Consider the following 17,325-nt stretch of genomic DNA (forward strand, 5'->3'; position numbering starts at 1 on the left):
TCCTATTTGAGCTCACAGTAAGATACTTAATCTCCTAAAAGTTGTAGAAGTTCTGCAGTTTGTTATTTTTGTCATTCATTTTGAGTAAAATTACCTTGTTCTTACTCTAACATGCATATCTCTTATCTTTCCGAATAGACTTAGTTCCTTAAGAACATTTTCATCTTTTATATGCCTTTGTATTCATTCCATTATTTTTTTAGTACCTTACCATGTGCAACTGTAATGGTGGGATATTACATTGTACAGAGTACAGCAGTTGGCACTTTTTAAGAAATGTAGAATTTAATTGGGGAGGTAAGATCCACACACAAAGTCAGGTAACTGTGTGAGGTGCCCTATATAATTTAAATACTGTAGAAGTGTTGGTGAGGTATCAAGGAATGATGCAGATGGCATTGAACTACTCATTAAAAGATAGGAGTAATTTTAAAAAATGTAGATGGAAAGGAAGAGGTAGAGAAATATACTAAGCATGGTCTGTTTAACCAGACCGGCTAATTTGTAGGTGTTTTGTTCAGAGAGTAATAGTGTAGGTTGGAGAAAGAGTCTCTTGAGCACTGGTCTATGAGCTTAGTGAACTGTGTTACAGCGAATAGTATAATCATAGCTTATGCTTAGGAAAATGTATTTTATTTCTTTTACACTTCTAGTACAGTGCTGTACATTCAATTTTTATCTGAAATAAAGAACAAAATTGTTATTTCTGCTCTTTTAATGCTTAGCATTAGGATGGTCACTTATGAGTTAGCTTGAAACAAATGAAGTTTTGTTTTTGTTTTCTTTCAGATATCCCCCATTTCTTCATACTGATTTTTGGCTTATTGTTTTTTTATTCTTTGTTGTTTAGAATTTTAGATCAGGTTATTCTGTACTGCTCTGGAGGGTGGGATGAAAATGAACAGTGTAGATTTAACTTATCAGAACCAAAGTCTGTCTCTTTTTCATTTACAGTGCAAATAATATCTAATTAAGACTTTATTTTGTGGCACTGATGTCAAAGTAATCTTAGATAAGACAGACTGTAGATTTACTGAATCCTGTTAGAATCTGTTTTCAATCTGACATTGGTATCTATTTTTTAGGGTCATGTGAAGGTGGTGCGCTACTTAGTCAAAGAAGTCAATCAGTTTCCATCAGATTCTGAATGTATGAGATACATAGCAACCATCACTGATAAGGTAATATAATGATTAAACTCATCCCACTATATGAGCTAGGGATCTCATTCGGTTACACACACACACACACACACACACTTATACATACACATATATACATATATATGAGTGTGTTTTGCACTAAGAAAAAAGCCTTAGTCTAAGCAATAATAATGTGTGGTATATAGCAGTTTTCATATATCTAGTATTTGGGAATGAACTGTTCTATTTCAAAGATACTTCAGATTATTTACTTACCTAAAAAAGTAATAAAACATTCTTTGTAATAGAATTTTATTTTTTAATAGTACTTGAACTAATTAAATTTTTATGTAAACACAATCTAAAGCAAATATTGTTATTATTCATTAGTGTTATAATTTATATATATGTTTATCGAAACTGATAACCTCTGCGAGGAACAAGCCCAGTAGGTTTTTTTTTGTTTTGTTTTGTTTTTTTTAAATACCTTAACAGAACTGAGCATAGTACTATTTACAGTCATGGGCAAGAAAACTTTAATGTCTTCAATATTGGAGTAATTGTCAGCTTAAGAATGAATTGGCCAGAATTTTTGCAGGAAAAGTAGAGAAGGTTAAATAAATCCTATTAGACATCTAATTGGGATATTCCCCTGGTGATGTTTTGACTTTGGGTTTATACTTAGGTTTGAATAAAATCCTAAGACATGCCTCTGAAAATGCAAAGAGGTCAATGAATCCAAAAATGTCTTTCTACTACAGAATAGTGAGCACTCTTTTTTCATGAGTTTTATTTAACCTAGCTAATTCACTGTCTTGCACGCGTCTACATTCCTCTGTGATAATTAACATTCCTGGTTTTTTTGGAGGGGTGGGGAGATTAAAAATAAGGCGTTAGTCTCAATAGGGAAATAGCCCTTTCCTGTTAAGTAGTGTGTTCTAAGAATGAAATCACTGAGAAAAGTATGTAAGTACCCATGTCTATGATTTCTTTAAGCGTGATTCTTGCACATGAAGTTGTAGCAATAAAGCTTAAAGCTTTGAGAATAGTTCCTGCCAATTAAGTACTTTAACATTTTTTTAAACCCATTTTCTTTGTTGACATTGACCTTTTCCTTTAGCCCATTAACCAGCTGGCATAAATTATTGGAGCTCTGTTTGCTGTATGATTTCTTCCATTGAAATGTTAGGAGTAAATAATTTTAGTTTCCAAAGTACCAGTCAATGGATATTATTTTGACGGACAGTAGAGGGTCTTTGCTTGTGTATTTTAAAAAACATATACCAGGGTGCCTGGCTGGCTCAGTCGTTAGAGCATGAAACTCTTGATCTCAGGGTCATGAGTTCGAGCCCTGTGTTGGGTCTAGAGATCATAAAGAAATAAACTTTAAAAATATACACCATTTATATTATTTTATTTGTACCCTTTTTTGCCCTACCACTAATTTTTATTGCTTATGTTCATTCAAGTACCTTAATTTCGTGTTTTCAGGAATCTCTCTAAATGTGAATTGTTTCTTGAGGCTGCAAACATCTTAATTTTTTATTTTAGGAGATGCTGAAGAAGTGTCATCTTTGTATGGAATCAATAGTACAAGCCAAAGATAGACAGGCTGCTGAAGCAAACAAAAATGCCAGCATTTTATTAGAGGAGTTAGACTTGGAAAAGGTAATGATAACCTTTACATATGAAAAGTACCTACTTTTCCTTTTGCTTTCCCCGTAATTTGTAATCTATTGTTTTTTGGTTTTGTTTCATTTTGTTTTTGCTTTAACCAATGCACATATTTTTTCCTCCAAGTTTGACTCAGGTAGAGAGAATTATGACTGTTTTAAATTTCATTAAAATAACTTTCTTTGTAATCAAATTAACAAAATTTTATTATAGGAATTGCATTGATCTGGAAGTCAGAAAACCTAAACTCAATAATCAAGTTTAGTCTTATCTCAACGAACGATCTCTTAATTCCCCATCCAAATTGATCTTTCATTGATCCTAGACCTTGTAATTTATTGCCAACAAACTTATAAGATATACTGAATGCATTACCATCACATAACCAACCAGTGAATTACAATCACTTGGTGGAATGTTTAATGAGTATATTTTTTAAATGGATGATTTGTCTTGAACTTTTCTCTTTCAGGCAGAGCAGCATCATTACCCTCTATTTCCACAGGGAGTAAAATACTACAACCAACATTTGGTTTTGACAATCCTATAGCTCCTTCTTTCTCCCCCTTCTTATCAATGACTCTGTATTCTAGAATGTAATACAAATAGTAATTGCAGCAGGAAAAGAGTTGGAATACATATTCTGTCATATTTCTTCATCTTTTATAAAAAGGTTAAAAACGTTTTAAAAATTTTTTAACTGCTATAAAACTTAACAAGTACTGTTTAAATTTGTAAAGGCTATCCAGTGATAATTTTAACCTTTTTGACTTGAGTCAGTTCCCTTCTTTCTTACTGTATTTGCTGACTTTGTTAAACTATAAATTTCAACTTACATAAACAAAAAATGAGTTACTTTAAAGATTTTATTCTAATATAAATGTGAAAATACACTTTTTTTCAGAAAATATATTTAATATTGGAGGTTCTTCATTTAAAAACTCTGGTTTAAATTCTGATCAAACAAATTAGCTTTTTTGGCCATTTTGAAATTCTAAAAGAATATGAGCACATTGAGAAGTAGATATTTATAATCATAAGTATTACTTGACCTATTTTCATATTCAGTCTTAGCTAATATTTAATGCCTATCTTATCTAATATTTAATGCCAACCAATATAATAGGGCCAAGTTGTATGCTAAAATATGTATTATTTTAGTCTTCTCACTAAAAAATACTATTACCTTCCTCTTACAGATGGAGAAACTAAATCTGTGGGAAATTAAGTAACTTGCTTAAACTAGGGTAGGGTTTGAACCCAGTTTTTTTTCATTCCAAGTTCCCGGGTTCCCACCCTTAATTGAACATAACCTACCTCTTAGTTCTTTCTTCCCAAAGTATTGTAATAACCTGTTTTGTCATTACTCTCTTATTTTTAAATCTTTGTATGGAGTTTCTTCTCTCCTGAACTCTAGACCAGTATTTCTATTTGAAAAATTATCAGATTGAGATCTGCTAGCGTTTGGTTCACTGTTTTTTACTTATATCTGGGAAAATACGCTTTTTTTTTTTCTTTGCTTTTGCCTTTTGAGTGAAACACAGTGTATTCTGGCTCCACCATATCTGATTTAGGAACATCATTGGAGTTGGGTCTTATCTGGTCTAAGTTGAGTGTTCTGTATAGTAATTTATTACTTTTAAAAAAGTGCTTATTTGGTCAGCCTTTCTAATTTGAAAATTTGGGTTAATAGTTTTATAAAAACTGCTGCTGAAAGTACGACCCATTATATTTATCAGATTCCCTTATTCTTGTTCAGCAAACATTTATTTACTGAGCATTTATTATGTGAAAGAGTCCTTGCTTTGAAGCATTTTATCTAGTCAAACTGAAATTCTCTTGCAGTTAATTGCTTGTTCTCTTAGGGCATTAACAACTAGGTTATTATACTCATGGCTGTTGGTATCCTTTGTGGATATTGTTGGTCTGCATTTTTGATATATTTGTTTCACCGCTCTACTTTATTACTTATTGTTTCTTCCCCTGCTTTTTTCTTTGTAAACTTGCATTGCCTTTTTGGGAGCTGTATAGGGTGTATTTTTAAAATATTCCTATTAGACATTTTCAGTTGGGTTTTTTTGCCATCACCTGAAGCTTTTACTATGCCCATTCCACAATCTTAATTTTTTATACATTTTATTCTCTGATCATCTTTTCAGGTTTCTCCGTCTAGAATTCTCCCTCCAACAATCTGGACAACACTACCTACCAATATATTGTAGGGTTCATTTATCCTACCACCCTTCACTGTTCCTTACTCTTTTCTTTCTTCTTATTCTTACCTGTACCCTAGTAACTAAATGTGTAGAAAAAAATTCAACCGTGATGACGAATTTTACTTTAAATGGCTTATAGTAAATTCTTTAATGCTGCCTAGTAGTTATACTCTGTTTCCCTAATTTAATTCATTCTCCCACTCATCTAAACCACTATTACTTTTTCTTTTATCCTCTGACTTCCAATACATCCTCTCCTTCACCCTCAGTTAATGACCTTGCGTTCTACATCAGTGAGAAAACTGAAGCATCAGAAGTAAACTGTCAGACTTCCCCGACCCCATCTCCCTACCCACAAATTTCCATCCATACTCTTCCTCCCACTTACTAAGTACACTTTTTGTAACCAGTCCATCTAGTATACTAGATCTGGTCTCCCTTACTCAAAAACATTGTGACAATTCTTTTTTCTTTGTCCTATATCATTTTTCCTCTTCTCTTGGGTCATTCTTATCATCATATAGGCTTAGTTTCCAGCCTTAAAAATCGTTTTGATTCCTCCAAGTCTCTCTCCCCAATTTTCAGCTACAGGCCCATTCCTTTGCTCCCCTTTGCAGCTAAACAATAACAGCAAACTCATCTATTTTGGCTATTTCCAATTCTTCATCCTTTTTGTTTTTTTAAGGTTTATTTGTTTGAGAAAGAGAGAGCATAAGTGGGAGGGGCAAGGAGATGGGGAGAGAATCCCAAGCAGATTCCATGCTGAGAGTGGAGCCCAACACAGGGCTCGAACCCATGACCCTGAGATCAAGACCCCAGCTGAAACCAAGAGTCAGACGCCCAACCAACTGTGCCACCTAAGTGCCCTGAATTCTTTATCCTTTTCAAATCTACTCCTGTCAGGCTCTTATTCTCACAATCCCACCAAAACTGCTTTTATGGTCCCCAGTGACTTTCATGTAGCCGAATCCAGTGTTCAGTTCTTTATCCTTATCTCACTAAGCCTTATAACACCTGATGTACTCTTTTCACTTGATCTTCACTGCACTACACACACTTGGTTTTTCTCCTGCCTCCCTGGATGGTCCTTCTGTGTCTCCTTTGCTACGTCCTCCTTTTCTCCTCCCTTAGTTGGCAAGCCCCTTAGCTCTTTACATGATCATCTTCTTGCACTGGTCATCTCATCCTGCTTCTTAAATTTAAATATATATCAGCTGATCCCAAATATATATCTTTAGCACAGACCTCTTCCCTAACTCCAGTCCATATCCAACTAGCTACTCAACCTGTCCATTTAGATACCAATTAGAGATCTCATACTTGTGTCTAAATGTCTACTCCTGGTCTTTGCCTACCCCAGACCCACAACTCTGTCTTTTATTTGTTTATGCTAAAAGCCTTGAAGTCAGTGTTGATTCCTTCTTATCCTCCACTATGTTGGAAAATCTTGTTACCTTTGCTTTAGAACTAAATATAGAATCCTAGTCACTTTTTTTTTTTAAATCACTTTTCACCCTGGCTCAAGTCATTAATACCATCTTTTACCTGTATTACCCAGTAGTCATTTAACTGACCTCCCTGATTCCATCATTGCTTGGCAGTCTATTTTCCATCCTCTTAAATCATTTAAATCAAATCATATCACTCTTCTGCTTAAACACTACAGTGCTGTTTCTCTCAGAGTAAAAAGTAAAGTCTTTAAAACACCCTGCCAGGCCCTAGGTGATCAAGACTTCTGATACTCTCTTAGAAAGTCATTTCCTACTAGTCTCAGCCACAATGGCCTACTCGAACATACAGCTTATATATTCGCTGTCCTCTTTGCCTAAAATACTTTGAATCTTTTAGATGTTCACTTAAACCTTCCTGAGGCTTACACTGATCACCCTATTTAAAATCAAAACCCCTTGGGGCTCCTGGGTGGCTGAGTCAGTTAAGCATCCAACTCTTGATTTCAGCTCAGGTCATGATCTCCGGGTCATAAGATCAAGCCCTGTGTCAGGTTCGGCGCTGGACAGTGAGCCTGGTTAAGATTCTATCTCTATCTCTCTCTGCACCCCCCCCCCCAACCCAAACCTCCTCACTCTCTCTCTCAAAAAAAAAAAAAAAAAAAAAAATCACTGCAAAATCAAAACCCTTTACCTGTCCCCATACACACAATTGTCTTCCCCTTCTCTAGTATTTTACATTGTACTTAACACCTTTTTGAAAACTATGTAATGTATTTATTATGTTTGTCATCTGTGTGCCTCCCCCCCCCCCAACTAAATGTTAAGTTTTATAAGCTTCATGAGTGTAAGGATATTTTACCTAGTTTACTGATTAGTTCAAAGATTGGAACCTGATTGTACATAGCAAATTACCAATAAATTTTTGTTGAATCCTGCCCTTCCCTTCCCCTGATCCTCCCTGACCTCTTTTTCTGTTATTGGTATCACTACTCATGAGTTGGTAATGAAATCTTGCTATCACTTTCAGCTGCTCACTTATCCTTGCTTCCCATTCTCTATATCCATCAAATGAATTCATGCAGTAAATTAACTTAATCCAGTGCCTGGTACATTTAAACTCTCCACTTACTAAACTATATCGTTGTCATCATCATCATTACCTTTAATTGAGCTTTGGCAGTCTCTCTATGAGCCTCTGTTTCATCCTCTCCTCTCAGTTACCATTCCTCACCTGAAGTATTGCAGTGGGCTTCTTAAGGGTCTCCTTATATAAATAAATATTTTTGTCTCTGTCACCTTTTGCCTTCATTTTAATCCTTCTCCATTCCAGTGTAACTTTTCCACAGTTCCCATAGTTTTCTTATACACGGGTGGGATTACCTTATACCCTCCTCAGAAACTTTAAGTCTCTCTTCATTGTCTACGTGGGAAAATCCAAACATTCAGGCCCTCCTAGCTTACTACTTCTCCAGGCTCATCACTCATTATGGTTTTCTACTGCTCAGATTATCTCGTTTACTTTCATATATGTAAATTTGCAGATGGTATTTCTTTAGTCTGGACTGCCTCTCCCCAGATTCTTCAGTTCTCTTCTTAAAAAGCTTAGCTCTTAAAGATCACTTTGTTTCCTGAAACCTCAGTTAGAAATCACCAGTTGAGTTAGGGCCTTTTCCTTTTTCACAATGAGGTTATTCTACAACTTGACTCTTTTCTTCAAAGTCTCTACCCTCCCCCCATATATACTCAGAAACACATAGCAGTTCCCCAGTAAGTGAAATGAGCTCTAGGTTTGTACCTTGTGGGAAAATAGAGGATGTAGACTGAATTTCTAATCCTGTTTTGTGTACCTCCAGACTTCCTTGAATCTTCATGGTTTATTCTGCTTTCATCTGTTCTCTTTGGGATCTTGTATCAGTTGTTACCACCTCCCCCATACTCTTTTATCTTTAGTGTCTGCAGTTTCAATAACTCCTACCCTCTGCCTACAACTTAATCAAAGTAACTATTATAATGAAACTTTACCTCAAACTTAGTATTTTGTGTTTTCCTTTTCCAGATATTTTAAAAGAATAATCTATGTGTTGTTGACTCTACTTTAAAAATTTTTAATCCTCAGCCAAGGATCAGTTGCCTACTCCCCCACTACTCCAGTGAACTAACTACAGCAGGGATCACCAGTGGCATCTTAACTGCCAAATTCTGTTCCCTCTTTTCAGTTCTTACTGATACTTGTGATACTTATCAGTGTTGATCACTTTCCTTCATAAAACTCTTCTCACTGAAGCCATCTTCTCTTGATTGTCTTCCTCTGACTATGCCTTCCTAAAGTCTCATTTGCTCTTCCTTCTAAATATTGGATATCCCCCTCCTACATTATATAATACACACGCATAAATACCCATTCATACAGTTAATAACTTTTCCCCTTTGGTGATTTGTCTAATTGTTAGTTTCATATACCACCTGCAAACTTATGATGCCTCTTAATAAATGTGTATCTATATTTCTAATTCTGCTTAATTTTTTAGAGACCTTCTGCCTTTGTAGGTTCTTTTACAGCCATAGTCTGAGATATGTCCTTCAGAAAGAAGGAAAGTTTTCCTAGGACTTCTAAATTTGTGCTCCACTTTTTAGTGAAAGGGTTAGTACGTCTATGGGATTACCCAAATACTAGCCATAGAACTTTAAGATTTAGAGAGTAAATACCTTGCCTTTAGTTCTGCACTCATATACTATGAGTTTGATAATCCAGACTTACTATTGTCAAAGGACCAGCCTCTACTGGCGGAGCTCTCTAAGGCCTGAGGGCACTTGCATACCTGAGACCCAGCTGCACCTAGAAACTAAGACCAACCTTAGCCCATCACCCCCACCCACACCTAGGCCAACTGGGTCTGCTTTCTGATTTAAATTTTTCTGTTGTTAAAATAGTTCTTTTCCCCCTTGATACCAGTCACAGTGACCTCCTAACACCGGATGCAAAAAATCCAGCAAATCCAAAAATCCATCCTGTGTTAACCAAATGTCTTAATCTTCACTTGTTATTTTGATCCCCCATATACCTTTTTGAAGGCTTTTCTGTCCACACAGACATGATACAGATAAAATATGTTTTATTTGGCCACAGTTGCTTTGAAAATACTTTTCTTGGCATACATCTTCACCCCACTCTAGTCCTTCTCTTTCTCTTCCACTTAACCTGTTCATTCTGTCAAAGTCAGATCTAAACAGGACAACCTCACTGGAGTTCAGAGGGAGAAAGCACGTTTCCTGAGGGCAGACAGCTAGCTCCATTTAAGCAAGGCTCCAGTGAGTAGTCAAATACACTTCCTTCCTTCCTTCAAACGCTCCAGTTATATATTATTCCTCTTCCTGTGTAAGGGAGTGACGGTCACCTGTGTTTTCTTCTCAGTCCTTCTGCAAGGTGAAAAGCTGCTCTTTTACTGGTCTTCAGACTGGAGTCTGTGTACTTCTGCAGGACTAGCAAAACTTTCTAGGGTTACTGTGCAGATGATATTTAGATCTTTAATTTCCCATTTGTATTCTTTCCTGAAATCCCTCTGCCTGAGAATGTATCACTGTTCTACAGATTCTCCTTAATCATTCCCCTTTTCAGGAACAAGAGATTTTTCTCTCACCTAAGAGAATGTAATCATGGTGCGCTGCCCTAGGGTGTAAAAACTTTCAAGGTGGACAAAGCCTTTCAGGTATTTAACAGGGATAATTTGAAAAGGCAGGAATGTCTAGCAAAAGCAAAAAACTTAAAAATTTTTAAAAATGAAACAAAGTCTGATTTGCCTTTTGAGCTCATATTTGAAGTCTGGTTCCATTAGTTATGATATTGTGACATTTTCCATAAACTAAGTGTCATTGTTTTGATACATATATTTAAAATACACACACACAATACACAGAACACTGGATTATGGGCAGGGAGTACATAGTTTGAAAACGTCTTTCAGAGGACATGGAAATGAAAGCATTTGAAGATGATTTTCTCACTTTATGAATCAAAGAGGAAAATTTAATTGTTAATATCACTTTTAAGAGATGTTATACTTCTAAACTTATTCTTAATTTTTTTGACTATGAAAGTAACCATTTTCACAAATAGAAACATGAACAGTTAAATTAAGTAAAATTGAAAACCACCATCTTTCTGCTACCGATCTTCCAATCCCACTCTAGTCAGTAGCTTTGATTTGTATCCTCTTCACCTTTTTTCTGTTTCTACAAATAGAGCCACATAAAGGGTTCCTTTCCCAATAAATGGGATCATTGGTCTGCAGTGTGTATTCTTTTCTTCTAACCAGTGTAATTTGTGAGCATATTACCAAGTATATAACACTTTTAATGGCTGCCTAGTATTTTGTGAATGTATACTATTGTTAATTTATTCCCCCTACCCTTGACACTGATGGATTTACATTGTTTCCATTTATTGCCATTATAATCAGTTTTGCAGTGGAAATTATTTTTTCACTATGGTCATTTTGTAGAATAAATTCTTAGGATAAACAGTTTGTAATTTTCATAGGAGGCTTTCGAAAATATAAATTTCCTAAGAATAAATTCTTAGGATAAACAGTTTGTAATTTTCATAGGAGGCTTTCGAAAATATAAATTTCCTAAAATATAAATACTTATACCCACAGCAGTGTAAGAAGGAACTTATTTGCCCAAACTTTTGTTGATATATGTCTTTTTTAATTTTGCAAAATTAATGAACAAAACAGGATAACTTACTATTTTAATTTACATTTCTTCAGTAATTAAGAAGCTATGTATCATTCACCTGTTTTAAAATTAGATTTTTTTTAGCATTAATTTGATCTTGACACTTAAAAATATTATTTTTTCTTTACAGTGATTTGACTATGATCTTGATCAAACAATAAATTGAACTAGATGACTTCGAATTTTATGGTATTCTAGTGCCCTTATGATAAAATGATATTATGCAAAAACTTTTTTTTTACAAGGTAAATCTGTTTTATTGATCCTTTATCAGTTAAGAGAAGAAAGCCGGAGGCTGGCTTTGGCTGCCAAAAGAGAAAAGAGAAAGGAGAAGAGACGAAAGAAAAAGGAAGAACAAAGACGAAAGCTAGAAGAAATCGAAGCCAAAAATAAAGAGAACTTTGAACTCCAAGCTGCTCAAGAAAAAGAAAAACATAAAGTTGAAGGTATTTTCTCTAAATTACCATCTAATTTGATTCATGTAATACATTGTATTCAAAATTATATTTCTTTAAATATTAAAAACTTAAGGTGAAAGTAGATTTTTAAGTCATTAAGCCCTTGAAGTATTTATACACTATTTTCATTTATTGACTTCTCCCTAGCTTTTTATTTTAAAAAATTTCAAAGCTACAGATAAGTTGAAACAATGATAAAATGAACACCTCAATACCCTCCACCTAGATTTTTAAAATAAAACTTTTACCATATTTGCTTTATTTTTTTCTCTCTAAATATATGTGCATATTTTTTCTAAGCTGTCTGGAAGTAAGTTGCAGATATCCTGACCTTGCACCTATAAAACTTCGACACCTATCTTAGGAATGACATGTGCTTACATAATCACAATGCCATTTATAATACTTAAAAAATTAAGAGTAATTCCATATTATCATTTATTATCCTAACCATATTAAAATTTTTTCTCAAAATGAGGGAATTATTTTAACTAGATTCTACTAAAGGATTATTTGGTATGAAGATACTGTGAGGAGAAAACCATTGCCATTAAACCACCAAATATATATGCAGTGTGTGTGTGTGTAATTTCCCTCTCCTCCAGCCTTTTATTTTGAAAAATGTCCAAACTACAGAAAAGTTTATGGAATAATATGGTGAACGCCTGTCTATCACCTTAAAACATGTTGGCACATTAATTTAATTTATCCTTTTTCCTCTTTTTGAACAGATTACATGTAAGTTGGACACCCCATGCAGAATCACCACTAAATACTTAAATATGTATTTCCCAGAAAAAGAGCATTATTTTGTGTAACCACAATAACCTTATTACACCCATAAAATTTAATAATTACATAATAATATGTGATATACGGTACATATTCATATTTACCAAATTGTCCCCAAATATTTTTTATAACTGCCTACTATGCATTGTTTAGGACTTGAGCACAGAGAGGAGAATAGATGTCCTGTTCATCTCATTACTAATGAATGTTGGAATGATTGATGACTTTACATCTAACAGTCGCAAAGTAACTCCTGACTTTATTGTTCTTCAGGTGCTTAAAGCTAAATATACTCTAAAAATGCTTATAACTTGGTTATTTGGTATTGCTAATATTTCTACTTTTACAGATGAGCCTGAAGTCTTGACAGAGCCTCCAAGTGCCACAACCACTACTACCATAGGTATATCTGCAACCTGGACAACTTTGGCAGGTTCCCATGGTAAAAGAAATAACACCATAACTACAACCAGTTCAAAGAGGAAAAACAGGAAAAATAAAATTACTCCAGAAAATGTTCAGATTATATTTGATGATCCACTACCAATCTCATACAGTCAGCCAGAGAAGGTAAATGGAGAGTCCAAGAGCAGCAGTACCAGCGAGAGTGGGGACAGTGATAACATGAGGATTTCCAGCTGCAGTGATGAAAGTAGTAACAGCAACAGCAGCCGAAAGAGTGACAATCATTCACCTGCTGTGGTGACCACCACTATGACCAGCAAGAAGCAGCCATCAGTTCTGGTTACATTTCCAAAGGAAGAGAGAAAATCTGTTTCTGGCAAGGCTTCGATAAAGTTAGTTCTTATCTTCATTTTTATTATTTATAGTATCATCATGAGATTCTTTGTTGCTGAATATTTTAGTAAAGAAAGCAAATTAACAACTGGAAAAACAAGGGTTTTTCTTTGTGCTAAAGAAGCCACAATTTCATTTTAATTGAAAAATAAGCTATTTTTGAAGTTTTGTGTTAATGAAAGATAAAATTATTTTTACTATGTAACTTCTTTATTTTGGTTGTTTAATTTTAGTCCACGAAAAGTATTGATTATGGTTTCTCAGATTATAATTATTATTATAATTCAGCCCTGCTAATTTTGAGCTCTGATTGGCTCTTCATGTTATGCTAAATATTGAAAAGTGAGAAATAAGTTCCTCATTCGTTTACCATATTTATTCCAAAAATAAGTAAAAGAATAAAAGTAGGTAATAGATTGCCTCTATCATTTATTTTGTTCTATATTTAATGTATTTTCCTTCCTCTGTTAAAGATTATCGGAGACTATCAGTGAAGTAACCAGTAATTCTCTGTCTACTTGCACAAAATCTGGTCCATCTCCCCTTTCCTCTCCAAATGGGAAGTTAACAGTAGCAAGTCCTAAGCGTGGACAAAAGAGGGAAGAAGGATGGAAGGAAGTTGTAAGAAGGTGAGTGATTGTTTCTTTGTTTTTCTCATTTTTTTATGTGAGGTGTTGTTTACCTTACCGTTAGATTCCTCCAATTATTCCAAAGGTTGCAAACAAACTGGTGGCCCAAGGCTGAATTTGGCCAACAGAGATAGCATACACCATATTTTAGATGGAAAAAAAAAAAGGTATTAGTACTTATAAAATTAGGAGATTTTCCATAAAAAGTACATAGACTTTATGAAAAAATTACATGGATGATTGTGATATTTGCTTGACCCCCAGGTATTGCTATTTGGTAGAGAACTAATTTAAATTCTTTTAAGGTGATATTGTGTCTTACTCAACTTTGTAATCTCAGAGCCCAGTATGTGGTATCTTTTACATACTTGTAAATATTTGAAGAATGAGTAAGTATTGGTTTTAAACTATTGTTGTCTTTAAACCACAGGATGCCTTTATTTAAAGGATTTTAGGACTGAAATATTTAGTTATATTTGCTTGGGATTTTTTGAATTATGTATATCAAAAAGTAAAATAGTATCTCAAACTAAAAGGTGGGAAGATGGGGCGCCTGGGTAGCGCAGTCGTTAAGCGTGTGCCTTCGGCTCAGGGCGTGATCCGGCGTTCCAGGATTGAGCCCCACATCGGGCTCCTCCGCTGGGAGCCTACTTCTTCCTCTCCCGCTCCCCTGCTGTGTTCCCTCTCTCTCTGGCTGTCTCTCTGTCAAATAAATAAATAAAATCTTTAAAAAATAAATAAATAAATAAAAGGTGGGAAGATACCACAGAGGATCTATTGTAAATCTTTAATAATCTATTTTAAAGAACTTCCCAGAAATTCCAACAAAAATTTAAGCTTTTGATTATTTGAAATAAGAGCTGTAATGAACCAGACTTATTCCTGTTAATCCCAAAATGCACTATACATTTTTTTTTCATATTTTTAACCGAAGTCTCCCCCCTACCACCATCTCTATCTTCATCTGTCTCTGTTTGTCTATCTCATATTCATTCACATACACACACACACACTCATTCATGTATACACACTCTGTTGAACTAACCGAAATCAATCACAACATTAGAGTCCTATCTGTCCAGAAATAAGGTAATTCAATTTTTCTGCATATATTTTATACTGTGGTATACTAAGAAATTCTTAACTAATTTGAAAATACTGATCGCTGACTGATTATTTTGCTCTTTAGAGAAAAAGGAAATATCAGGTAACTTAGTTATGTATATAAAAGGGCAGGGGTCATAGCTTACCTTGTAAAAAATATAACATTTTAATTTAATATTTAATCTACCATTCTAAATGAGTAATTTGCTTGTTCAATAAAGCATACTTAGCTCATTCTCTTTATTGAGAATTGTACTGTATTTCTTTTAGAAGCATCCTTTAATTTAGGCTGGTCAGAAATGTGTATGTACCTTTTCTGAAATGTGAATGTTTAGAATTGTAAAGCAGTTTTGCAAATGTTAGACAGGTTTTGCTTTTTTGAAATTCCAGCAGGTTCTTCTCTGTCCTCACACGATTAAACGTCTTTTAACAAGTTTCCACGTTGGTGGATAATCATTTTAATGCCTCTAAAAGAATGAAAGGAAACAATGCATTTTTAATATCATCCTTTCAGTTATATATTAGAGAATAAAAAGAATGTGAGTCAGACACCCAGAAGTGCCCACAAGAAGCCTTTCTTGTTTGCTCAGGCTGGATTAGGTGCCCCAACCGGTGTGTCTTTATGATACCCTATTAGAGCACTTATGGCATGGTGGTGTGGTTTTCCTGCTTGCTGTCTACGTAGTCAGTATATGTGGGCAGGAACCTATGTTTATCTTATTTGCAATTAGTATTTGCATTAACACAGTGCATGTCTACATAGTATGTGCTTTATAGATATTAATGAAAGATGAAAGTCAAAAAACCAAACCATCTTTGGTAATGAGATGAGAAGCTGTGGTAAAACACTTGCTCACATGCTCTCTCTCACTGTCTCTCTCTGTCTTCTGTCATTCTAGTTGCCTTTTATCACCTAGAGTAAGAATAGGTAGAAGAGGCTGACTCAACAATAATCTATTCTGTATTTACAGAAATGTATTTTAATAAGCCCCTCTCCTCATATTTTAATCATAACCACTGATACTAATGATAAATCTTAATTTATCTTTGCAACTTTTAAACAGGTCAAAGAAAGTATCTGTTCCGTCAACTGTGATATCCAGAGTGATTGGAAGAGGAGGCTGTAATATTAATGCTATTCGGGAGTTCACTGGTGCACACATTGATATTGATAAGCAGAAAGACAAGACAGGAGACCGGATAATAACTATAAGGCAAAACTTTGTCTCTTATGTTTTCTTCCTTTGTGTTTTATTGCACTGTACCTTAATGAAATATAAGTATTTTGAGTTTTCAGTGGAACTTTGTGTTTAATAAGATACTTTTTAAAATGGGAATTTGATTAGTATGAGAGAAGATAACCTTTATAATTTTTTTTTCTAATTCATGTGCTCTTGTGAAATATTTCAAAGGGCTTTCAAGGAACTTTTCTTGTGTGTCTGTGTGTGTGTGACAAAGGTTTAGATAATCTTTTCCTTATGTAAACTGTTCATATGACATTCTTAAAATTTTATTGAGACTTTTTAAGAAGGAATAGGTTTCTCACCCATTTTAAGCAGTAGTTTTCCCTTTTTCCCCTTATTGACTTTTGAGATTTATTATTTTTGAGATTCTATTCTTAGAATATGAGCTCAGTCATGATATAAATCTGAAGTGGATATTTGTGTTGTGATATGTTTGTATCTGAATACCCTTAAAATAAAGATATGATATTCTAAGAAATCATAAGTTTGGTTGTGAGAGGCAGGTGCCGCATTGCATGGTATGATAGTTACATAGCCTAATTCAAAGGAAGCAGTTAGCCATTTCTATTGAGTATTTATCCTCCTCTCCTATCCTGTTTTTCCCTCTCCTGGGATAGGTGAGTAGTCACAACCTGCCTTATCTAGAGAAGAGGGAAGCAGATATCCTTTATAAGTAATTTTCCCCTTAGGGTTTCCGTAAGGCTTTCTTTGCAATCAAATATTTTCCTGAAGATCTGACACTAGGGTTTGACTTTATGGCCATTGTTAGCATTGTCAAGATTCCTCTCATTTTGAGACATCTTTCCAGAGGAATTATAAGAATCATTCTATTAACAGAGATGAGTCATAGATGGGGTCATCTTAGGTACCAGGATTTAAAATAAAATACTATTTTCTTACTCAGTTTTTTTTTTTTTTAGTTCTTTGTTTACTTATATTGCTTTTAACATTGATCAACTGTTTGACTTTATGGAATCATTATGGATTACATAGGCTTTGAAGTATAGTGGTTTTTCTATTTTATAGTAGGAAAAGGACTTCTTAGTCTAAGGAAACAATAGTAAAATGTATTTTTGAAAA

At 34.4% G+C, this 17,325-nt stretch overlaps 1 protein-coding gene across 3 annotated transcripts in view; it reads left to right on the forward strand.

Moving 5' to 3' along the window:
• Positions 1 to 17,325, forward strand: part of ANKRD17 (ankyrin repeat domain 17) — a 154,892-nt gene that overhangs the window by 120,100 nt on the left and 17,467 nt on the right. For all 3 annotated transcript variants that reach the window (XM_008693327.2, XM_040625426.1, XM_040625427.1), the window contains 6 exons: positions 1,086 to 1,181; positions 2,694 to 2,810; positions 11,495 to 11,666; positions 12,820 to 13,267; positions 13,742 to 13,897; positions 16,066 to 16,215. In XM_008693327.2, coding sequence (XP_008691549.2) covers positions 1,086 to 1,181; positions 2,694 to 2,810; positions 11,495 to 11,666; positions 12,820 to 13,267; positions 13,742 to 13,897; positions 16,066 to 16,215 — 1,139 coding nt within the window. The remainder of the gene's footprint in view (positions 1 to 1,085; positions 1,182 to 2,693; positions 2,811 to 11,494; positions 11,667 to 12,819; positions 13,268 to 13,741; positions 13,898 to 16,065; positions 16,216 to 17,325) is intronic.

The sequence above is a fragment of the Ursus maritimus genome, unplaced genomic scaffold (assembly GCF_017311325.1).
Source record: "Ursus maritimus isolate PB19 unplaced genomic scaffold, ASM1731132v1 scaffold_8, whole genome shotgun sequence".
NCBI lineage: Eukaryota > Metazoa > Chordata > Mammalia > Carnivora > Ursidae > Ursus > Ursus maritimus.